At 68.3% G+C, this 24,143-nt stretch overlaps 2 protein-coding genes across 2 annotated transcripts; both read right to left on the bottom strand.

Annotated features, from left to right (window-relative positions):
• Positions 1–3,329: 3,329 nt before the first annotated feature.
• Positions 3,330–7,685, bottom strand: LOC148590160 (proline-rich transmembrane protein 1-like). Its single transcript, XM_088539409.1, is given in 5 exon segments — positions 3,330–3,525; positions 4,935–5,002; positions 5,005–5,033; positions 5,787–5,823; positions 7,667–7,685. Coding segments are annotated over 5 exon segments (330 nt in total). The 3' UTR covers positions 3,330–3,348.
• A 1,718-nt stretch (positions 7,686–9,403) lies between these two features.
• Positions 9,404–20,016, bottom strand: LOC148590161 (carnitine O-acetyltransferase-like). Its single transcript, XM_088539410.1, has 13 exons — positions 19,966–20,016; positions 18,656–18,687; positions 18,051–18,117; positions 17,581–17,637; positions 16,887–17,061; positions 15,806–15,984; positions 14,941–15,041; positions 14,288–14,410; positions 12,792–12,908; positions 12,158–12,293; positions 11,520–11,582; positions 11,242–11,379; positions 9,404–9,736 (listed from the first exon to the last, which is right to left on the bottom strand). The coding sequence occupies exons 1-13, from the start codon at positions 20,014–20,016 to the stop codon at positions 9,404–9,406; spliced, it is 1,572 nt and encodes a 523-aa protein (XP_088395536.1).
• Positions 20,017–24,143: the final 4,127 nt, after the last annotated feature.

Consider the following 24,143-nt stretch of genomic DNA (forward strand, 5'->3'; position numbering starts at 1 on the left):
GCGCGGAGCCCGGCGGGCTCAACCAATGGGGCCGCAGGGCGCCCGGCGCCGGCCAATGAGGAGCCCCGGGCCGCGGCCAATGAGGGGGCGGGACGGGCGGAGCCGGCCAATGAGGAGGGAGCCCCGCGGGAGCCGCCCAATGGGGCCGGGAATTCCCGGGATCCGGGCGGATCCCGAGGGCCCTGGGACCCGGAGAACCCGGAATCCTGGGAGCGGGACCCGGGGGACGACGGGGACGGTGACACCGACGACGACGGTGACGACGGTGACAACGGTGACGGTGACAATGACGGTGACGACGGTGACGGCGCCTGTTGGCGGAGCCCGGACGGCTCCTTCTCCAAGCGGATCCTGCGCCGGGGCCGCGGCCTGTCCCGCCCGGCGCCCGGCTCGCGCTGCCGGGTGTTGCTGGAGGCCCCGCGCGGCGGTAGCTACACCCGGCGCCGCGTCACCCTGCGCCTGGGCTCGGCCGAGGGCGCCTGGGCGGCCGCCGTGGACGCCTGTCTGGAGACGATGGTACCCGGCGAGCGCGTGCGGCTGTTGCCGGCGGCCGCCGCGGGCGCCGTGCGGGTGACGCTGCTGACGTTCGCGCCGGCGCCGGAGCCCTGGGAGCAACAACCGCCCGAGCTACAGGCGGCGGCGCTGGCGCACAAGGCGCGGGCCGCGCGGCTGTTCCGGGACGGCGCCGTGGCGGCGGCCGCGCGACACTACGCGGCGGCGCTGCGGCTGGTGGTGGCGGCCGGCGGTGACAACAGCGGCACCGGTGGCGGCGACGGCAGCGCCGCGCGCAGCGACACCGTTACCGACAACAGCCGTACCCGAGGCACTGACAACACCGGCACCGGTGACACTGTTGCTGATGACACCGGAACCGGGGACAGCAGCACCAACAACAGCGGCACCAACGGCACCAACAACACTGTCAGTGATGGCGCCGAGAACACCGCCACCAACAACACCGACGTCAGGAACACCGGCACTGACAACACCGTCACTAACAACATGGGCACCAACAACACCGTCATCAGTGACACCATCAACGACACTGCTACTGATGACGCTGTCACTGCGATCAACACCACCAGCACCACCAACACCGGCACCGACAACAGCATCACCAAGAACACTGTCATCAAGAACACTGTCACTAAGAACACCGGCAGTAACAACACCGGCACCAGCAACACCGGCACCAATGAGACCGTCCCCAGCAACACCACCGTTTGTGACGCTGTTGCTGCCCTCAGCAGTGCCGCCAGCGGCACCGCTGTCACTGTCACCGGCACCAACACCGTCACCACCACCGAGACCGTCACCGACACTGTCACCAACACCAACACCGTCACCAACACCGTCACCACCACCAACACCGTGACCACCACCGAGACCGTCACTATCACCACCACCGACACTGTCACCACCACCGACACCGTCACCACGACCGTCCCCAACACCGTCACCACCACCAACACCGTGACCACCACCGACCCCGTCACGGTGCGCGCGCTGCTCCACGCCGACCTGGCGCTCTGCCAGCTGCGCCTGGGGCTGCCGGCGGCAGCTGTTGCCAACAGCGCGCGGGCGCTGACGCTGCGGCCGGGGCTGCTCCGCGCGCGGTACCGCCGGGGCCTGGCCCGGGCGGCCCTGGGCGACCTGGACGGGGCCCTGGGCGACCTGGCGGCCGCGGCCGCCGCGCGGCCCCGCGACCCGGTTGTGCGGCGGGAGCTGCAGCGGGTGTGCGCGCGGGCGCGGGAGCGCGACGCGGTGCTGCGGTACCGCCTGCGCCGGCTGTTCCAGCAGTGACGCGGTGCTGCGGTACCGCCTGCGCCGGCTGTTCGAGCGGTGACACCCGGGAGCGCGACATGGTGCGGCGACAGCGGCTGTGCCGGCTGTTCGTACAGTGACATGCAGCTGCGCCGCCTGTTCAAACACTGCTGCGCCGACTGTTGGAGTGGTGACGCACAGCCCTCCGCCGCCTGTTTGAGTGGTGACGTGCAGCCCTGCCGCCTGTTCGAATGCTGCTGCGCCGACTGTTGGCATGGTGACACACAGCCCTCCACCGCCTGTTCGAACGCTGACGTGTGGGGCCACCGGTGGTTGCGCAGGGTTGCTATGTGGGTGAAATCTGCCTAGCAACCACCTCCATGCAGGGATGTGTGTCCTGTGAGTGGTTGCTATGTGGGTGAAATCTGCCCAGCAACCATCTCCATGTAAGGATGCATGTCCTGTGAGTGGTTGCTACGTGGGTCTAATCTGCCCGGCAACCGGCCGTGAGGGAGGATGCGTGTCCTGTGATTGGTTGCCACCTGGGGGAAATCCGCCCGGCAACTGTCGCCATGGCAGCAGATTTTCCGGGTGACGCGGTGTTGTTGTGAACCCCCAACAACCCGCGGTAATAAAGCGGTCGGGTGTAACGAGGGCGGCCTCGTTAGCGGTTGCCGGGAGCCCTGGATCTGCCCGGCAACCGTCACCGGGGCAACGGTGGGAGGGGGAGCAGAGGGTTAATTAACCAGGCGGTTAATGAGCCCCCCCCCCCCAATAACCACGGGGTTAATGAGCTGCCCCGGCCTCATTATCAATATAGAGATTTATTGAACCGTCAGCAGCAAAACTCATCACAGGGGTGGGCGGGGCCTCGCGGGAGGGGGCGGGGCCTCGGCCCTGCGCGGGCGGAGGGGGCAGGGCTTGGCATGCAGATGAGCTGGGGCAGGAAGCGCGGCGGGAGCCCCGCCCACCAGGGGCGGGGCCGTTGGGGGGCGGGGCAGCCCGGTGGTTGCCATGACGTCACCAAGGGGGGCGTGGCTGTCCCGTCCGGGTGTTGCGGGGGCGTCGCTAGGGGCCGGCTGTTGCCATGGCGCCGTTGCTAGGCAGGCGGGGGGGTTGCCATGGCGTCGCTGCGCGGGGGGTGGAGAAGGTCTCGGTGTTGCCATGGTGATATGAGAGGCCCCCCCGAGGTTGCCATGGTAACGCGGGGGGTAGGTTTAGTGTTGCTGGGGGGGGGGGCAGCGTCACCATGGCAACGCCGAGTGTGCCCGGTGTCACCGCTCTGGTTGCCGGGGGGGGGTTGGGGGGGGCGGTTCCCAGTTGTTGCCACGGTGACACCGGTGTCACCGGGCTGTTGCTAGGAGACCGCGACCGTCACCATGGAGACGTCGCTAGGGGGGATCCCTGGCGGCGCTGGGGGGGGCGGGGTGATGCCCGGGGAGGGCGTGGCAGCAGCAGGGGGGCGTGGCCTGGCCGTGGAGGGGGGAGCAACCGCCCGGGGGGGTGTGGCCGGAGGGGGCGTGGCCGGAGGGGGCGTGGCCGGAGGGGGCGTGGCCGAAGCGGGGGGCGTGTCCGGGGGCGGGGCTAGGGCTCCCAGTCGTGCTCCTGGTGCTGCGCCGCGATGATGATGACCACGGTGAGGATGGTGCAGAGCACCATGGCCGCGATGCCCACGGCCAGGCTGATGAACGAGAAGTTCCGCGCCTCGCGCGACGCGATCTCGGCCGACACGATGTCCCCGCGGGCCACGGCCGTGCGCACCTGGGGGAGGGGGGGGCACGGGGGGGTCAGCGGCAACGGGACACGGGGGACATGGGGGACACGGGGGACACGGGGGGACATGGGGGACATGGGGGGACACGGGGGGGTCAGCGGCAACGGGACATGGGGGGACACGGGGGACATGGGGGGACACGGGGACACCAGGACATGGGGGGACATGGGGGACACGAGGACACGGGGGACACCAGGACACGGGGGGGGGGTCAGCGGCAACGGGACACGGGGGGACACGGGGGACATGGGGGACACCAGGACACGGGGGGGGGGGGTCAGCGCCAGGGGGACATGGGGGACACTGGGACATGTGGGGGGGTCAGCAGCACCGGGACACGGGGGGACATGGGGGACACGAGGGGACACGGGGGGACACGAGGGGACACAGGGGACATGGGGGACACGGGGGGACATGGGGGACACCAGGACACGGGGGGGGGGGTCAGCGCCAGGGGGACACGGGGGGACATTGGGGGACACTGGGACATGGGGGACACCAGGACACGGGGTGGGGGGGGTCAGCACCAGGGGGACACTGGGACATGGGGGGATACAGGGGGACACGGGGAGGGGTCAGTGGCACCGGGACATGGGGGGGACACGGGGGGGCACCAGGACATGGGCGGGGTCATTATAGGGACCCGGGGGGGAGTCATTATAGGGCCCAGGGGGGGTCAGGGTGGTGACCGGGGGGGGGTCACGGTGGTGCCTGGGGGGGGTCCTTGTCGTGACGGAGGGGTTTCCGGGGGGGGGGGGTCGCTATAGCCTCCCCCCACCTGCACGGCCTTGACAATGGCCATTATAGGGCCGGGGGGGGGGGGTCACTCTAGGGCCCGGGGGGGGTCATTGTCATGATGGAGGGGGGTCCCGGGGGGGGGGTCATTGTCACCACGGGGGGTCCCAGGGGGGTCACAGTGGTACCCGGGGGGGTCATTGTCACCACGGGGGGGTCCCGGGGGGTCCCGCCACCCCCCCCACCTGCACAGCCTTGACGATGGCCATTATAGGGCACTGGGGGGGGGGGTGTCACTGTCACCACGGGGGGGTCCCGGGGGGGTCACGGTGGTACCCGGGGGGGTCATTGTCACCACGGGGGGGTCCCGGGGGGGTCATTGTCATGACAGGGGGGTCCCGGGGGGGGGGTCATTGTCACCACGGGGGGGTCCCGGGGGGTCACAGTGGTACCCGGGGGGGTCATTGTCACCACGGGGGGGTCCCGGGGGGGTCATTGTCACGACAGGGGATTCCCGGGGGGGGTGTCCTGTCACCACGGGGGGGTCCCGGGGGGGTCATTGTCACCACAGGGGATTCCCGGGGGGGTCACTGTCACCACGGGGGGGTCCCAGGGGGGTCACTGTCACCACGGGGGGTCCCGGGGGGATCCCCCCCCCCACCTGCACGGCCTTGACGATGGCCACGACGCCCGTGGGCCAGAAGCAGCAGAGCGTCGTGAGCACCGCGATGGCAGGTAGTCGTGGGGGGGGCCCCGCGGCCTCCAGCAGCGCCGGGGGGGGGCGGGGGGGGCAGCGCGGGGGGCGGGGCCACGGCGGGGGCGGCGCCTGTAGGGCTGCGCGGGGGGGGCGGGGGGCGGCGTGAGGCCCGCCCCCGGCTCTGCGGGCCCCGCCCTCCGCTCCTCCTCTGCGCCCCGAGGCCCCGCCCCCTGCTGCTGTAAGCTCCGCCCCCTCCCCGACGCTCCAGCCCACCCCTTTTCCTCGCGGCTCTCCCCCAAGCCCCGCCCCCGGGGCCACCCCCTTCCCTCTTAGGGCCACGCCCCCTTCCGAGAAGGCCACGCCCCTTCCCTCGCGCCCCGCCCACCCCCAAGCAAGCCCTTCACAAGCCCCCAGGCCCCCTTAAGGCCCCACCCCCTCAAATCCCCTTTCAGACCCCTCCCCTTTTGCCCGCCCCCTCAGCCCCCTCCCCGCTTGACTCCGCCCCTTCAGACACCTCCCGGTAGCCCCGCCCCCGTAGCCCCGCCCCCGTAACCCCTCCCACTCAAGCCCCGCCCCTCACAGCCCAGCCTCCCCAGACCCCCGCCCTCCCCCCAGACCGCGCCCCCTCCAGAGGCCCCGCCCCCAGAGGCCCCCCGAGGCTCCGCCCCTCGCGGCCCAGCCTCCCCAGACCCCGCCCTCCCCTCAGACCGCGCCCCCCCCGGAGTCCCCGCCCCCCGAGTCCCCGCCCCCCCCGGAGTCCCCGCCCCCCCGGAGTCCCCGCCCCCCGAGGCCCCGCCCCGCACTCACGGGCCCCACCCGGTTAGACGGGCAGGAAGGCGCCGCAGGGCGGGAGCTGCAGCGGGAACGGGGGGGGCTGCCCGTAGGGCAGGGGGGCGGGGGCGGCGCCGGCGGGGGGGCGCCGGGGGGGGGGGCGGCGTAGGCGCCGCGGGGGGGGCGGGGCAGCGTCGCGGCCCCCCGCGCCCCCCCGCCCCCCCGCGGCAGCGTCGCCGCCCCCGGCGCCGCCCCCCCCCCCCGCGCCGCGCGGCAGCGTCGCCGCCCCCCCCCCCCCCGCCCGGGGCGCCCCCCCCCGCCCCCCCCCGCCGCCCCCTCCCCCCGCGCCGCGCGGCAGCGTCGTCGCCGCCCCCCCCCCCCGGAGGCGCCGGGGGCCCGTAGGGTGGGGGGCGACGCGTGGGGGCCCCCCCTCGGCCGCTCCTGGGGGGGGGGGGGGGGCGTCAGGATTGACCCAAAAACCCCAAAATGCCCAAAACACCCAAAATGCCCCAAAACCCCCCAGCCCCCCCCCGCGCATCATTTCTAGGTCACCCCCCCCCCCTTTGTGGCTCCCGGACGCCTGGGCCCCCGGGGGGGGGGGTCACGCGTGTGCAAGCGGGTGATGGGGGGGGGGTCGCACACGCGTGTGGCAGCCTGGACACGTGTGGGGGAACAGGACACGGACACGCGCGTGTGGACACGCCAGGAACACGCGGTGCACACGCGTTGCACACGCATTGCACACCATGCACGCATTGCACACCATGCACACGCATTGCACACGCATTGCACACCATGCACACGCATTGCACACCATGCACGCATTGCACACCATGCACACGCATTGCACACGCATTGCACACCATGCACACGCATTGCACACGCGTTGCACACCATGCACACGCATTGCACACGCATTGCACACCATGCACACGCATTGCACACGCGTTGCACACCATGCACACGCATTGCACCACCATGCACACGCATTGCACACCATGCACACGCATTGCACACGCGTTGCACACCATGCACACGCATTGCACACCATGCACACGCGTTGCACACCATGCACACACCATGCACAACGCGTTGCACACGCCGTTGCACGCCTGCTTGCACGCACATTGCACACACATTTGCACACGCGCCCTGCTCGCACACAACCATTGCACGCACGTTGCATGCACGCCATGCGCATGCCTTGCGCACTCGTGTTATTCCCGTCACTGCACACACGTTGCACACGCGCTTGCACACGCATGCACCGTGTGTATGCCATGGCACACCCCCTTGCACACCCCGCTTGCACATGCCATGCACACCCGTTGCACACACGTGCACTGTGCACACGCCATTGCACACGCCATACACACACATTGCACATGTTACACACGCATTGCACACGTGGTGCACACCTGCTTGTACATGCTACATACACACGTCGCCCACACATTGCACCTGCATTGCACACAACGTTGCACGCACATTGTACGTGCAATGCACGCACATTGCACATTGCACGTGCACATTGCACGCGCGTTGCACACACGTTGCACACACGTTGCACACGTTATACATTGCACACACGTTGCACACGCATTGCACACGCTGCACACGCTACACATTGCACACACGTTGCACACATGTTGCACACAGCGTTGCAAACGCATTGCACGCACGTTGCACACGTTACGCGTTGCACACGTTACACGTTGCACACACATTGCACACACATTGCACGCGCATTGCACACGTTACACGTTGCACACACGTTGCACACGCGTTGCACACGCATTGCACACGTTACACGTTGCACACACGTTGCACACGTTACACGTTACACGTTGCACACGCACCCCCTTGCACACGCGTGTGACCCCCCCCCCCCAGCTCCATCCCCCCCCCGCCCCCCGGTTCCGCACCGGGTTTCTCGGCGGCCATGGCGCTGCGAGCGGCGGCGGGGCCGGAACCGGAACCGGGACCCGGAGCGGGACCTGCCGGCACCGGAACCGGCACCGGCGCCCCCCGAGCCCGGACTGGATCCGCCGGAATGGGCCGGGACCACCGGAACCCGGACTGGATCCGCCGGACCGGACCGGGCTCAACAGAACCCGGACTGGATCTACCGGATCGGGCCCGATTCCCGGAACCCGGACTGGATCCACCGGACCGGACCGGGCTCAAAAGAACCCGGACTGGATCTACTGGATCGGGCCGGATTCCCAGAACCCGGACTGGATCCACCGGACCGGACCGGGCTCCCTAGAACCCGTTCGGGATCTCCCGGATCGGATTCCCGCTTCCAGAACCGGATTCCGGACCGGATTCCCGGCACCCCCCCCGCCCCCCCCCCCAACAAAAGCCAGCCCCGGGGCAGCCCCCACCGGCACAAACAGCTTTTATTGCATCTCAGAGCCCCAAAAGGGGCAGATTTGGCCCCAAAACCGAGAAAAGGGGGGGAGGAAGGGGGAAGCCCCCCCAGCGCGGGGGGCGGGAGGGGGAGGGTGGTGGGCGGGGTCAGGACGAGGCCCCGCCCCTAGGAGCGCCCCCGGCTGTCGCAGGGCCCCCCCCGGGGTGACGGGGATTGCGTGGGCGGGGTCAAAGTGGCGGTGGGCGGGGTCACGGCGAGGCTCCGCCCCAGGAGCGGCTCCTGCCCCTTCTCAATGGGCAATGGGCGGAGCCAGACGCGGTGGGCGGGGTCAATGCATGGCCCCGCCCCTAACCAGCGCCCCCATCTATTGCAGGGCGCCCCTGAGCGCCGCCCCCAGGACTGGGATGTGGGGGGCGTGGCCGGGGGCGGTACTGGGCGATGTGGGCGGGGTCACGGCGAGGCCCCGCCCCCGAGCAGCGCCCCCAGCTGGCGCAGGGCCCCCCTTAGCGCCGCCCCCCAGGGCCGGGATGTGGGGGGCGGTACCGGGGGCGGGACCATTTCAATGTGGGCGGGGTCACGGCGAGGCCCCGCCCCCGAGCAGCCCCCCCAGCTGGTGCAGGGCCCCCCTTAGCGCCGCCCCCAGGACAGGGATGTGGGGGGCGGTACCGGGCGATGTGGGCGGGGTCACGGCGAGGCCCCGCCCCTCGCGAGCCCCCCCAGCTGGCGCAGGGCCCCCCTTAGCACCGCCCCCAGGGCTGGGGTGTGGTGGGTGGAGCTGGGGGCAGTACCAGGCGTTGTGGGCGGGGTCAATGCGTGGCCCCGTCCCTAACCAGCCCCCCCATCTGGCACAGGGCCCCCCTGAGCGGCCGCCCCCCAGTTCGGGATGTGGGGGGCGTGGCCGGGGGCGGGACCATACAATGTGGGCGGGGTCACGGCGAGGCCCCGCCCCCGAGCAGCGCCCCCAGCTGGCGCAGGGCCCCCCTTAGCGCTGCCCCAGGACAGGGCTGTGGGGGGGCGTGGCCGGGGGCGGGATCATACAATGTGGGCGGGGTCACGGCGAGGCCCCGCCCCCGACCAGCCCCCCCAGCTGGCGCAGGGCGCCCCTTAGCGCCGCCCCCAGGGCCGGGATGTGGGGGCGGTACCGGGCGATGTGGGCGGGGTCACAGCGAGGCCCCGCCCCCGAGCAGCCCCCCCAGCTGGCGCAGGGCCCCCCGGAGCGCCGCCCCCAGGACAAGGATGTGGGGGGGGGGGGCGTGGCCGGGGGCGGGACCATTCAATGTGGGCGGGGTCACGGCGAGGCCCCGCCCCTGAGCAGCCCCCCCAGCTGGCGCAGTGCCCCCCGCAGCGCCGCCCCCAGGGCCGGGATGTGGGAGGCGGGACAGGGGGCGGTACCGGGCGATGTGGGCGGGGTCACGGCGAGGCCCCGCCCCTGAGCAGCCCCCCCAGCTGGCGCAGGGCCCCCCCTTAGCGCCGCCCCCAGGGCGCCCACGCGGGCGCTGCGGCAGCAGGCGAAGGCGGCCAGGCCACGCGCAGCCCCCCGGGCCCCACGGCCAGGGCCGGCCCCGTAGCCGTCGGGGACCAGCGGCCCCCGCAGCGCCCAGCAGCCCCCCCGCGACGTCACCTGCGGGGACGGGGGGGGACGCGTCAGGGACGCGGCCAAACGGTGACAAAGTGCCCCAAAACGCGCCCAAAGTGCCCCAAAACGGCCCCAAAATGGCCCAGATTGGCCCCAAATATACCCCAAAGTGCCCCCCAAACGGCCCTCAGTCACCCCCAAATGGCCCCAAATACCCCGCGTTATGTCCCAAAATGACCAAATCACCCCAAATGGTCCTCAAAGTCACCCCCAAATGGCCCCAAACACCCCCCCGAGATGTCCCAAAATGACCCAAATGACCCCACATTTGTAGCCCCCCGACCCTCCCCGAGTTCTGCCCACAGCCCCCTCCCCCTTCCAACAGTGCACCCCAAAACCCCCCTGATTTGCCCCCAAAACTACCCCTGGACCCCCCCCACCCCCCAACCTGGGGGGGATTTGGGCTTTTTGGGGGGCTGGGGGATTTGGGGCTGTTTTGGGGGGATTTGGGGCTGTTTTGGGAGGGTTTTGGGGTCCCAGGGAGCTCAGATGGAGATTGGGGAATTTGAGGGTGTTTTAGGGCGGCCTGTCTGTGTTTTTGGGGTGTTTCAGGCTGTTTTTGGTGTGTTTGGGGGACAATTGGGGGTGTTTGGGGTGTTAGTGGGTTTTGGGAGGCACCTGGAGCGTTTTGAGGGTGTTGGGGGTATTTGGAGGATGTTTTAGGGTTTCTGGCCTGTCTTGGTGTATTTGGGGGTGTTTGGAGTGCTTGGAGGTATTTGGGGGTGTTTGGGGACTGTTTTGGGGTATTTCTGGGGTGTCTCGGGTGTCTCTGGGGTGTTTTAAGATGTTTGGGGGTGTTTCTGGGTGTTTTTGGGATATTTTGGGGTGTTTTGGTGTTTGGAGGTTGTTTGGGGTGTTTTGGGGTTGTTTTGGGGTTTGGGGGGTATTCCTGAGGTATTTTTGGGGTGTTTCATGGGAGTTTTGTGGTTGTTATGGGGTATTTGGGGCTATTTCTGAGGTATTTTGGGATATTTTGAGGTATTTGGGGGTTGTTTTGGGTATTTCTGAGGTGTTTTGGGGCTGTTTGGGGGTGTTTCGGGTGTTTGGGGGTTGTTTGGGGGTGTTTCAGGGTTGTTTGGGGTGTTTTGGGCTATTTCTGGGGTGTTTTGGGCTATTTGGGCTATCTCTGGGGTGTTCTGGGGTGTTTCGGGGTTGTTTTGGGGTGCTTGGGGCTATTTCTGAGGTGTTTTGGGATGTTTTGGGGTGTTGGGGTTGTTTTGGGTATTTCTGGGGTGTTTGAGGGTGTTTCGCGGGTGTTCCGGGGTTGTTCGGGGTTGTTCGGGTTGTTCGTGGGTATTTCTGAGGTGTTTTGGGATGTTTTGGGGTGTTTCGGGGTTGTTTGGGGGTGTTTCAGGGTGTTTGGGGGTTGTTCGGGGGTGTTTTGGGTTGTTTGGGGGTGTTCGGGGGTATTTCTGAGGTGTTTTGGGATGTTTTGGGGTGTTTGGGTTGTTTTGGGGTATTTCTGGGGTGTTCCGGCTGTTCCGCGGTACCTGCACGGTGCACAGGCGGAAGTGGGTGGCGTCGGCGTAGCCGGGGTCCATGAAGAGCTCGGGCAGCCGCTCGCCGCCCGCGATGGCCTCGTGCCGCAGGGCCCGGAGGTGCCGGTCGGGGCCCTGGCCCGCGCGGACCTGGGGGGGACGGGGGGGACGGGTCAGCGCCCGCGGCCCCCCCCGGACGCCGGGGCCCCCCCGGACGCCGGGGGCCCCCCCCGGACGCCGGGGCCCTTCCCGGACGCCGGGGCCCCCCCGGACGCCGGGGCCCCCCTCACCAGGTCGCTGGCCTCGCAATAGGCGTCCACGGCCTCGTGCAGCAGCCGCAGCTGCTCCTCGGGCTGCGGAGAAAGGGGGGGCATTGGGAGCCCCGCCCCTGGGGGGGACGGAGGGAAGCCCCGCCCCCCAGGGGGTTGGAGCATTGAGGAAGCCCCCCCCCCGGGAAGATGCAGAGGGAAGCCCCGCCCCTGGGGGAGGAGCATTGAGGAGGCCCCCGCCCAGGTGGGTGGAGCGTTGGGGAAGCCCCTCCCCCCAGGGGGTGGAGCATTGAGAAAGCCCCACCCCTGCAGAGCAGCGGGGAAGCCCCACCCCCCAAGGAAGGCCCAAGGGAGCCCCGCCCCCGGGGGGGTGGAGCATTGAGGAAGCCCCGCCCCCTGGGGGGGTGGAGCATTGAGGAAGCCCCGCCCCTGCAGAACAGTGGGGAAGCCCCACCCCCCAAGGAAGGCCCAAGGGAGCCCCGCCCCCCGGGGGGTGGAGCATCAAGGAAGCCCCGCCCCTGCAGAGCAGCGGGGAAGCCCCACCCCCCAAGGAAGGCCCATGAGAGCCCTGCCCAGGGGGAGGAGCAGAGGGAAGCCCCGCCCCCATGGGGGTGGAGCATCGAGGAAGCCCCGCCCCCTCGCGCTGGGGGGGGTCCTACCTGGCGGTGGGGGTCGTCCAGGGCCTGGGCCAGGGCCAGGCAGGGGGGCCCGGGCGGGCGGACGACGTCGGTGCAGCCGGGCAGGACGTGGTGCAGGGCCACGGGCTCGCAGGAGGCGCACAGCGCCCCGTGGGTCCTGGGGCGGGGGGGACGTGGGGGGCAGCACCCCCCGGAACCCTGGAGTCACCCCAAACAACCCGCACGTCCCCTCGGAACCGCCCCGGACGCCTGGGCCCCGCGCGCCCCGGGGCAGCCCCGGCCGTGGGAGCCCCCTCGGAACCGGCCCGGACGCCTGGGCCCCATCCTGGAGTCACCCCAAACGCCTGGATGTCCCCTTGGAGCCACCCCTGGGTACCCACAGAGCCTCTCTGGGCGCCTGGACCTGCCCGGACGCCTGGGCCCCCTCCTCGTGTCACCCCCAAATGCCCCAATGTCCCCTCGGAACCAGCCCGGACGCCTGGGCCCCATCCTGGAGTCACCCCAAACTCCTGGATGTCCCTCAGAGCATCCCGGACGCCTGGGCCCCCATAGAGCCTCTCTGGGCACCTGGACCTGCCCCGGACGCCTGGGCCCCCTTCCCTGAACCCCCCCGGGTCCCCGGCCCCCGCCCCCCCGCCCGGACGCCTGGGCCCACCTGTAATAGGCCACCTGCAGGGCCACCTGGGCGAGGGGGCCGGGGCGCAGGCGGGGGGGCAGCGCCGCCCCCCAACCCTCCTCCTCGAAGCAGCAGAGCTCCACGTCGGCCGCCAGGCTGGGGACCAAAACTGCCCTCGTTTTGCCCGTTTTTGCCATTTTCGCCTGTTTTCACCCCACACCCCCTCAGCGCCTCCATTTTACCTCACAAACTGCCCTCGTTTTGCCCGTTTTTGCCCGTTTTTTGCCCGTTTTCACCACATACCTGTCGGCGTGGCGCCGCGCACAGCGCTTAAGGGCCTCGCAGGACCGCCCGCACCCCCTCAGGACCCCCCATTTTACCTCACAACTCCCTCGTTTTGCCCGTTTTCCCCCGTTTTCGCCCCGTGCCCCTCAGGACCCCCATTTTACCTCACAACTGCCCTCGTTTTGCCCGTTTTTGCCCGTTTTCGCCCGTACCTGTCGGCGTGCGCCGCGCACGATCCAGAGCCGCCCGCACCCCCTCAGGGCCCCCCCATTTTACCTCACAACTGCCCTCATTTGCCCGTTTTCCCCCGTTTTGCCCGTTTCACCCGCACCCCCTCAGGACCCCCATTTTACCTCACAAATCCCCTCGTTTTGCCCGTTTTTGCCCATTTTCCCCCGTTTTTTCCGTACCTGTCGGCGTGGCGCCGCACGCGCTCCAGGGCCGCCCGCACCCCCTCAGGGACCCCCCCATTTTACCTCACAAATCCCCTCGTTTTGCCCGTTTTTGCCCATTTTCCCCCGTTTTTTTCCCGTACCTGTCGCATGGCGCCGCGCGCGCTCCAGGGCCACCCGCACCCCCTCAGGACCCCCCCATTTTACCTCACAACTGCCCTCATTTTGCCGTTTTTTTCCCCTTTTTTGCTCCATACTCCCTCAGGACCCCACATTTTACCTCACGAATCCCCTCGTTTTGCCCGTTTTTGCCCATTTTCCCCCGTTTTTTCCCATACCTGTCGGCGTGGCGCCGCGCGCGCTCCAGGGCCGCCCGCACCCCCTCGGGACCCCCCATTTTACCTCACAAATCCCCTCGTTTTGCCCGTTTTTGCCCATTTTCCCCCGTTTTTTCCCGTACCTGTCGGCATGGCGCCGCGCGCGGCGTCCAGGGCCACCCGCACCCCCTCAGGACCCCCATTTTACCTCACAACTGCCCTCATTTTGCCCGTTTTTCCCCTTTTTTGCTCCATACTCCCTCAGGACCCCCCATTTTACCTCACGAATCCCCTCGTTTTGCCCGTTTTTGCCCATTTTCCCCGTTTTTTCCCGTACCTGTCGGCGTGGCGCCGCGCGCGCTCCAGGGCCGCCCGCACCCCCTCAGGACCCCCCATTTTACCTCACAACTACCCTCGTTTTGCCCGTTTTCCCCCGTTTTTGCCCGTTTTCACCCCGTACCCCCTCAGGACCCCCCATTTTACCTCACGAATCCCCTCGTTTTGCCCGTTTTTGCCCATTTTCCCCCGTTTTTTCCCGTACCTGTCGGCGTGGCGCCGTGCGCGCTCCAGGGCCGCCCGCACCTCGGGCTCCAGGAGGCTGAACCGCAGCTTGTGGGGGAGGGGCAGCGGCGTCAGCGGGGCCCGCGCGGGGGCGGGGCTACGGCTGAGGGAGGGGCGGGGTCAGCGAGGGGGCGGGGCTGAGCTGCGCCCCGCCCACCCCTTGACCCCCCTCGGCACCTTGAGGGGGTGGGGCCGTGCATTGGCCACGCCCCCTTGTCAGCACAGCCCCCCCCGCGGCGAGGGGCGGGGCCATACTCAGCCACGCCCCCTGTGACATCACAAACATGTCCAAGGGGTGGGGCCTCGGGGAGAGGCGGGGCCATAAGGCACCCTGGCCACGCCCCCTGTGACATCACAAGCAGCCCCCCTCTCCCTCCCATGTAGATCAAGGGGCGGGGCCTCAGTGGAAGGGCGGGGCCACGTGGGTCCCTAGCCCCTCCCACAGGTCTATGGCCCCGCCCCCTCCGGCAGTGGTCGTGCTGGGGGCGGGGCCTCGTCTGGAGGGGCGGGGCCAGTGCATGGACTCCACCCCCTATGCAGTTCATGAATCCACCACAGGTAGCCCCGCCCCCTTGTCCCGAAGCCCCGCCCCGTGACTTCAAGCCCCGCCCCCTCGCCCGAAGCCCCGCCCACCAGTAGTCGAGCACGTGGTCGGCCATGTCGGCCACGGCGGCGCCGTCGGTCACGGCCTGGTCGTAGATGACGCCGCAGGTGCCGTCCTCACCCACCACGAACTGCGGGGGGCGTGGCCTCGTCGGACACGCCCACCCGCCGCAGGCCACGCCCCCCTGCCCCCTATATCCCCATAGGAGGGAGAGCAGGAAGGGAGGAGAGGAAACCCCGCCCCTGGGGGGAGGGGGAGGAAACCCCGCCCCTGGAGGGGGGGAAGAGGAAGCCCCGCCCTCGGAGGACCCATAGATGGGAGCTCCGCCCCTAGAAGAGGAAGCCCCGCCCCTGTCAGAGGAAACCCCGCCCCCAGAAACCCCTCCCTTACAGGACCCTGTGGGGAAGCTCCATCCCCGCCCACTGAGAGGGAGACCCCGCCCCCCACAGCAGGAAGCCCCGCCCAGCGAGGAAGCAGGAGAGGAAGCCCCTCCCCCGAGGAGACCACGCCCCCAACCACCTCCAAAGGATCTAGGGGAGGAGGCCCCACCCCCCCGAGGAAAGTCCCCATGGGGAAGCCCCGCCCCCCAGAGGAGACCCCGCCCCCACAGCAGAAGCCCCTCCCCCCAGGAGACCACGCCCCCAAGGAAGGTCCGGGAGGAGGAGGCCCCACCCCCCCCCGAGGAAAGCCCTGAAGGTCCCGAGGGGGAAGCCCCGCCCCCAGAGAAGACCCCGCCCCCACAGAAGCGCCTCCCCCGAGGAGACCACGCCCCCAGCCACCTCCCAAGGACATGGAGGAGGAGGCCCCACCCCCCGGGAAAAGCCCTGACGGGCCCGATGGGAAAGCCCCGCCCCCCAGAGAAGACCCCGCCCCCCGGACCCAGGCCCCGCCCACCTGCAGCGCCTTGTCGAACCAGCGGTTGGCGCTGTTGGCGCCGGTGCCGCCGCCGTGGAGCAGCTGGGCGGCCGCGCGGGCCGGGCGCCGCCCCGGGGACACCCGCAGCACCGGGGCCTCGAGGCTGAGCGCGAAGAGCGCCCCCCGCAGGCAGCGCAGGGACTCCCGGTTCAGCCGGTCTGCGGGGGGAGGAGCCTGCTGAAACCCCGCCCCCCGCCGCGGCTCCGCCCCCCGCAGGCAGCGCAGGGACTCCCGGTTCAGCCGGTCTGCGGGGGGAGGAGCCTGCTGAAACCCCGCCCCCCCCGCCGCGGCTCCGCCCCCCGCAGGCAGCGCAGGGACTCCCGGTTCAGCCGGTCTGCTGGGGGAGGAGCCTGCTGAAACCCCGCCCCCCGCCGCGGCTCCGCCCCCCCCCGCAGGCAGCGCGGGGACTCCCGGTTCAGCCGGTCTGCGGGGGGAGGAGCCTGCTGAAACCCCGCCCCCTGCACGGCTCCGCCCCCCGCAGGCAGCGCAGGGACTCCCGGTTCAGCCGGTCTGTGAGGGGCGGGGCTTCGTCAGACTCCGCCCCCCCGCCGCGGCTCCGCCCCCTCCCAGCGCCCCCCCGCAGGCAGCGCAGGGACTCCCGGTTCAGCCGGTCTGCGGGGGGAGGAGCCTGCTGAAACCCCGCCCCCCGCCGCGGCTCCGCCCCCCGCCGCGGCTCCGCCCCCCGCAGGCAGCGCAGGGACTCCCGGTTCAGCCGGTCTGCGGGGGGAGGAGCCTGCTGAAACCCCGCCCCCCTGTCGCGGCTCCGCCCCCCGCCGCGGCTCCGCCCCCCGCAGGCAGCGCAGGGACTCCCGGTTCAGCCGGTCTGCGGGGGGAGGAGCCTGGTGAAACCCCGCCCCCCCGCCGCGGCTCCGCCCCCCGCAGGCAGCGCAGGGACTCCCCGGTTCAGCCGGTCTGCGAGGGGCGGGGCTTCATCAGGCTCCGCCCCCTGCCGCGGCTCCGCCCCCCCTCATTCACACACACAGCGCCCCCCCGCGGTTCAGCCGGGCTGGGGGCGGGGCTCCGCGAGGCTCCACCCCCCCGGGCGTGGCCCCGCCCTCACCGCGCATGAGCGCCTGGCAGGCGCGGCCCCACGAGTGGCGGTGGTCGGCGCTGAGGACGCCCAGCGGCTCCTTGTTGGCGCGGCCGGCGCAGGCGCGGAGCCGGCAGAGCTGCGCGTGGAGCTCGGCCTCGGCCAGCGGCGCGCCATCGCTGCGGAGCACCTCCAGCTTGAAGAACTGAGGTAAAGAGGGGGGAAAAACGGTGCAGAAATGTCCCAAAACCTGACCGAAAACTGACCCCAAACGGCTGCGCAGCACCTCCAGCTTGAAGAACTGAGGTAAAGAGAGGGGGAAATGGTGCAAAAATGCCCCAAACTGCCCCAAACTGACCCAAAACGGCTGCACAGCACCTCCAGCTTGAAGAACTGAGGTAAAGATGGGGGGAAACGGTCCCAAACTGACCAAAAACAGACCAAAACTGACCCCAAACGGCTGTGCAGCATCTCCAGCTTGAAGAACTGAGGTAAAGGTGGGGGGAAATGGTGCAAAAATGTCCTAAATGCCCCAAAACAGCCCCCAAGCGGTTGCGCAGCACCTCCAGCTTGAAGAACTGAGGTAAAGATGGGGAAAACGGTGCAGAAACGCCCAAAAACGACCAGAAACTGACCCTGGACTGCTGCGCAGCATCTCCAGCTTGAACTGAGGTAAAGAGGAGGAAAAGGTGCAGAAATGCCCCCAAATCGACCAAAAACAGACCAAAAACTGCCCCCAAACCGACCCTAAACGGCTGCGCAGCACCTCCAGCTTGAAGAACTGAGTAAAGAGGGGGGAAACGGTCTCAAAATGCCCCAAAATGGACCAAAAACTGACCCAAAACGGCTGCACAGCACCTCCAGCTTGAAGAACTGAGGTAAATATGGGGGGAAACGGTGCAAAAATGTCCCAAACCGACCCCAAACGGCTGTGCAGCACCTCCAGCTTGAAGAACTGAGGTAAATATGGGGGAAAAGGTGCAAAAATGCCCCAAACTGCCCCAAACTGACCCAAAACGGCTGCGCAGCACCTCCAGCTTGAAGAACTGAGGTAAAGATGGGGGAAAAGGTGCAAAAATGCCCCAAACTGCCCCAAAACTGACCAAAACGGCTGCGCAGCACCTCCAGCTTGAAGAACTGAGGTAAAGATGGGGGAAAAGGTGCAAAAATGCCCCAAACTGCCCCCAAACTGACCCAAAACGGCTGCCGCAGCACCTCCAGCTTGAAGAACTGAGGTAAAGATGGGGGAAAAGGTGCAAAACTGGCCAAAAACAGACCAAAAACTGCCCCCAAACCGACCCTAAACAGCTGCGCAGCACCTCCAGCTTGAAGAGCTGAGGTAAAGAGAGGGGGAAAAGGTGCAAAAATGCCCCAAACTGCCCCCAAACTGACCCAAAACGGCTGCACAGCATCTCCAGCTTGAAGAACTGAGGTAAAGAGGGGGGGGAAATGGTGCAGAAATGTCCAAAACTGACCAAAAATGACCAGAAACTGACCCCGGACTGCTGCGCAGCATCTCCAGCTTGAAGAACTGAGGTAAAGAGGGGGGAAAAGGTGCAGAAATGCCCAAAAATCGACCAAAACAACCAAAACTGCCCCAAACCGACCCTGGACTGCTGCTCAGCACCTCCAGCTTGAAGAACTGAGGTAAAGAGGGGGGGAAATGGTGCAAAAATGCCAAAACTGCCCCAAAACTGACCAAAACGGCTGCGCAGCACCTCCAGCTTGAAGAACTGAGGTAAAGATGGGGGAAAAGGTGCAAAAATGTCCAAAACTGACCAAAAACGACCAGAACTGACCCTGGACTGCTGCGCAGCACCTCCAGCTTGAACTGAGTAAAGAGGGGGGAAAAGGTGCAGAAATGCCCAAAAAATCGACCAAAAACGACCAAAACTGCCCCAAACCGACCCTGGACTGCTGCGCAGCACCTCCAGCTTGAAGAACTGAGGTAAAGAGGGGGTAAATGGTGCAGAAATGTCCCAAAACTGCCCCAAAACCGACCAGAAACGGCTGTGCAGCACCTCCAGCCTGAAGAACTGAGGTGGGGGGGGGGCAAATTGTCCAAAAACGCTCCAAACCGCCCCAAAAGCGGCCCCAAAACAGCCCTGTCACTGGGCTTGTAGCGCTGAGGTAAAGGGGGTCCAAAACGGCCTGAAATTGCCCCAAAAGCGGCACGGAAGCGGCACCACCTCCACAGGGAAAAACTGAGCTAAAGAGCCCCAAAACTGCCTGAAAACACCCCAAAAACGGCCTCGTTCCCGCGCACCCTCTGCAGCTGGAAGAACTGAGGGAAAACGGGGCCAAAGTGACCCAAAACCGCCGCAAAACCACCCAAAAAGGGTCACGTGAGGCCTGGGGGGGGGGGCTGGACACAGCAGAGGGGCCTCGAAACCGCCACGAGGTGGGGGGAGCCCCAAAGTGCCACCCCCCTGTCCCCAATGTCCCCCATGTCCCCAATGTCCCTCCGTGTCCCTCTGTGTCCCCCAATGTCCCCCGTGTCCCCAATGCCCCTCATGTCCCCAATGTCCCTCCGTGTCCCTCCATGTCCCCCGTGTCCCCCATGTCCCTCTGTGTCGTCCATGTCCCCGTGTCCCTCCATGTTTCCCCATGTCCCCAATGTCCCCCATCCTTGTGTCCTCTGTGTCCCCAATATCCCATGTCCCCCCATCCCAATGTCCCCATGTGTCCCAGTGTCCCCCATTCCCCTGTGTCTCCTGTGTCCCCCTGTCCCCACTGTCCCCCGTGTCCCTCCATGTTCTTCTTGTTCCCCCATGTCCCCCGTGCTCCCAATGTCCCCCAATGTCCCCCCATGTCCCCAATGTCCCCACCTGGTAGTTGAGCACCACCACGATGTAGTTGGTGTCCCCAATGTCCCCCCATGTCCCCCATGTCCCCAATGTCCCCCCATGTTCCCCCCATGTCCCCCAATGTCCCCCCATGTCCCAATGTCCCCACCTGGTAGTTGAGCACCACCACGATGTAGTTGTGTCCCCAATGTCCCCCCATGTCCCCCATGTCCCAATGTCCCCACCTGGTAGTTGAGCACCACCACGATGCAGTTGGTGTCCCAATGTCCCCCCTGTCCCCCCATGTCCCCCCATGTCCCCACCTGGTAGTTGAGCACCACCACGATGTAGTTGTGTCCCCAATGTCCCCCCATGTCCCCCATGTCCCCCCGTGTCCCCAATGTCCCCAATGTCCCCCCCGTGTCCCCCATGTCCCCCATGTCCCCTACCTGGTAGTTGAGCACCACCACGATGTAGTTGGTGTCCCCAATGTCCCCCCATGTCCCCCGTGTCCCCCCATGTCCCCCATGTCCCCAATGTCCCCACCTGGTAGTTGAGCACCACCACGATGTAGTTGGTGTCCCCAATGTCCCCCCATGTCCCCCATGTCCCCATGTCCCCCCCGTGTCCCCAATGTCCCCCATGTCCCCCATGTCCCCAATGTCCCCCCCATGTCCCCACCTGGTAGTTGAGCACCACCACGATGTAGTTGGTGTCCCCAATGTCCCCCCATGTCCCCCCATGTCCCCAATGTCCCCCCCATGTCCCCACCTGGTAGTTGAGCACCACCACGATGTAGTTGGGGGGCGGCCGCCCCGGGGGGGCTCCCAGCACCTCGTCCTGCTGCAGCCCCGGGGACCCGGCAGGCGCCGAAGGCTCCGCCCACGGCCGGGCTGGGGGGGGCGGCGCCTGGGGGCGGGGCCACCGTGAGGACCCCCGGGGACCCATAGAGACCCACGGGGACCCACAGGGACCCATGAGGACCCATAGAGACCACGGGGACCCACAGGACCCCCGAGACCCACAGGGACCCGTAGGGACCCACAGAGACCCACAGGGACCCACGGGGACCCATAGAGACCCACGGGGACCCACAGGGACCCCCGAGACCCGCAGGGACCCGTAGGGACCACAGAGACCACAGGGACCTTCCCCGTGCCCCACGGAGACCCACAGGGACCCATAGGGGACCCATAGAGACCCACAGGGACCCATAGAGAGCCATGGGGAGCTCCCCCTGCCCCATGAAGACCGATAGAGACCCATAGGGACATGTGGGGACCCGTGGGGACCTCCCCATGCCCCACAGAGACCCATAGAGACCTATAGAACCCATGGGGACCTCCCATGCCCCACAGAGACCCATAGAGACCCACAGGGACACGTGGGGAACCATAGGGACCCATAGGGACCTCCATGTGCCCCATGGAGACCCATAGGGACCTTCTTGTGCCCCATGGAGACCCATAGAGACCCATAGTGACCCACAGGTACCCACGGGGATCCATAAGGATCCATAGGAACCCACAGAGACCCACAGAGACCCATAGGGACCTTCCCCGTGCCCCATAGAGACCCATAGGGGACCTCCCCGTGCCCCATAGAGACCCATAGGGACCTCCTTGTGCCCCGTGGAGACCCATAGGGACCCACAGGGACCCACGGGGATCCATAAGGACCCATAGAGACCCACAGAGACCCATAGGGACCTCCTGTGCCCCATGGAGACCATACAGACCCATAGAGACCCACAGGGACCTTCCCATGTCCCTAGAGACCCATGGGGACCCCCTGGGTGCCCCACAGCGCCCCGGGTGCCCACAGCGCCCCGCAGCCCCTCACCCACCGCTCCAGCTGCTCCCGGTAGTCCAGGACCCCCGCGATGAGCCGGGCCGCGAACCTGGGGCGGAGCCACGTGGAGGTGGGCGGAGCCAGGGGAAAGCGGGAAGTGGTGAGCGGCTCCGAGACCCCCCATTCCCATTCCATTCCCACCCCCTCCCAGACCCCCCATTCCCACCCTGACCCCCATTCCCCCCCGATCCCCCATTCCCACTCCCTGTTCCCCCCCAGCCCCCATTCCACCCCAATCCCCCCGTTCCCGCCCCCCATTCCCACCCTGATCCCCTAATCCCCCCCATTCCCGCCCCAATCCCCCCATTCCTGCTCCCCATTCCTGCCCCGTTCCCCCCATTCCCACATTCCCCCCATTCCCACCCCATTCCCCGCTCCTGCCCCATTCCCCTCCATTCCCCCTCCATTCCCCCCATTCCCGCCCCATTCCCATTCCTGCTCCCCATTCCCATTCCCCCATTCCACTCCCATTCCCCCCCCATTCCCATTCCCCCCCATTCCCATTCCCCCATTCCCCCATTCCATTCCCCCATTCCCATTTCCCCCATTCCCATTCCCCCATTCCCATTCCCATTCCCCCATTCCCATTCCCACATTCCCGCCCCCATTCCCATTCCACATCCATTCCCATTCCCACATTCCCATTCCCCCATTCCCATTCCCACATTCCCGCCCCATTCCCATTCCCCCATTCCCATTCCCCATTCCATTCCCCCATTCCCATTCCCCCATTCCCGCCCCATTCCCATTCCCCCATTCCCATTCCCATTCCGTTCCCGCTCCACCAGAGCTGCCCGCTCCAGCCGTGGAAGCTCTGGGGGGCAGCGCGAGGGCGGGGCTGGAGTGGACGGGGAGGGGCAGCCGCCCCCGCGGCCCCCACGGCCACTCCTGGGGGGGGGGACACGTGAGGGCCCCACGGGACCCATGGAGCCCCCCCCCCGGCCCCACGGAGCCCCCAGAGCCCCCCCTGGAGCCCCACAGAGCCCACGGGGCCCATGGAGCCCCCCCCGGCCCACGGAGCCCACGGGGCCCCCCCTGAGCCCCATGGAGCCCACAGAGCCCCCCCCCAGCCCCACGGAGCCCCCCCTGGAGCCCCACGGAGCCCCCGCCCGGCCCCACGGAGCCCCCGGAGCCCCCCCTGGAGCCCCACGGAGCCCACGGGGCCCATGGAGCCCCCCCTGGAGCCCCCAGGACACGCGGAGCCTCCTTCCCTTCCCGGCCCATCCATCCAATCCCAGCCCATCCCGGATACCCGGACACCAGGACACCCAGACCTCCACCCAGATACCCGGGTCCCCCCCATCCCATCCCGGACATCAGAATTCCAGGGCACCTGGATCCCCATCCCGAACACAGGGACCCCCGTCCTATTCCAGACACCTGGATCCCCATCCTGGACACCGGAATTCTGGGACACCTGGGACCCCCATCCCATCCCATCCTGGACACCTGGACCCCCATCCCGAACACAGGGACCCCATCCCACCCCAGACACCTGGATCCCCATCCCAGACACCTGAATTCCAGGACACTGGGGAGCCCCCATCCCATCCTGGACACCTGGATCCCCATCCCATCCCAGACACCTGGGACTTCCCATCTCATCCCGGACACCTGGATCCCCCTATCCCATCCCGGACATCCAGGTCCCCCCCATCCCATCCAGGACACCCGGGACCCCCCATCTCATCCCAGACACCTGGATCCCCATCCCGGACACCTGAATTCCAGGACACCCCGGGTCCCCCCATCCCATCCCAGACACCTGGGACCCTCCATCCCGTTCCAGACACCTGGATCCCAATCCCGGACACCTGAATTCCAGGACACCCTGGTCCCCCCATCCCATCCCGGACACCCTGGTCCCCCATCCCGTTCCAGACACCTGGATCCCAATCCCGGACACCTGAATTCCAGGACACCTGGGTCCCCCATCCCATCCCGGACACCCTGGTCCCCCATCCCGTTCCAGACACCTGGATCCTAATCCCGGACACCAGGACACCGGGTCCCCCCATCCCATCCCGGACACCCGGTTCCCCCCCCTCCCCCTGGGTCGCCGTGGCCCGCCCCCTCCTCCCCCCCCCGTGGCCCCCCCCCCTTCTCCCCCCCCCCGCACCTCGTGTCGGGCCGCGGGGCGGGGCCTCGCGCGCAGCCGCTCCTGGAGGCGGGGCCCGGGCCCCGCGGGCGCCGCGAAGGCCGCGAGGAGGCGGCGGCTCCGGGCGAGCTCGGCCGGGCCCTGCAGCGCCGCGAGCGCCCGCAGGTGGCGCCCCGAGCGACGCGGCCAGCGGGGGCGGCGCCCAGGCCCGCGGCCCCGCCCACGGCGCCGCCCACGCGCCGGGCTCGCCCACGGCGCCGCCCACGCGTCGGGCTCCGCCCACGGCGCCGCCCACGGGCCGGGCTCCGGCGGCGACCACGCGCCGGGCTCCGCCCCCTTGGCGGGCGCTGCTCCGGGCTTCCGCCCCTTCCATGGGCTCCGCCCCCTTCACGGGCCGCCGCTCCGGGCTCCGGCTCCGCCCCCGGGCCAGGCCCCGCCCCTGGCCCCGCCCGCGAGGCCGCGCGCGCCTGTGGGGAGGGGGAGACACAGGGTGAGGAGGGGGGAGGAGCCGGCGGGGGGGGGGGGGGGCGGAGCTCGCGTGCAACGGGGGGG

This window comes from Tinamus guttatus, unplaced genomic scaffold (genome assembly GCF_059628265.1).
Source record: "Tinamus guttatus ecotype Peru unplaced genomic scaffold, ASM5962826v1 Tinamus_guttatus_pri_ptg001654l, whole genome shotgun sequence".
Classification (NCBI taxonomy): Eukaryota; Metazoa; Chordata; class Aves; order Tinamiformes; family Tinamidae; genus Tinamus; species Tinamus guttatus.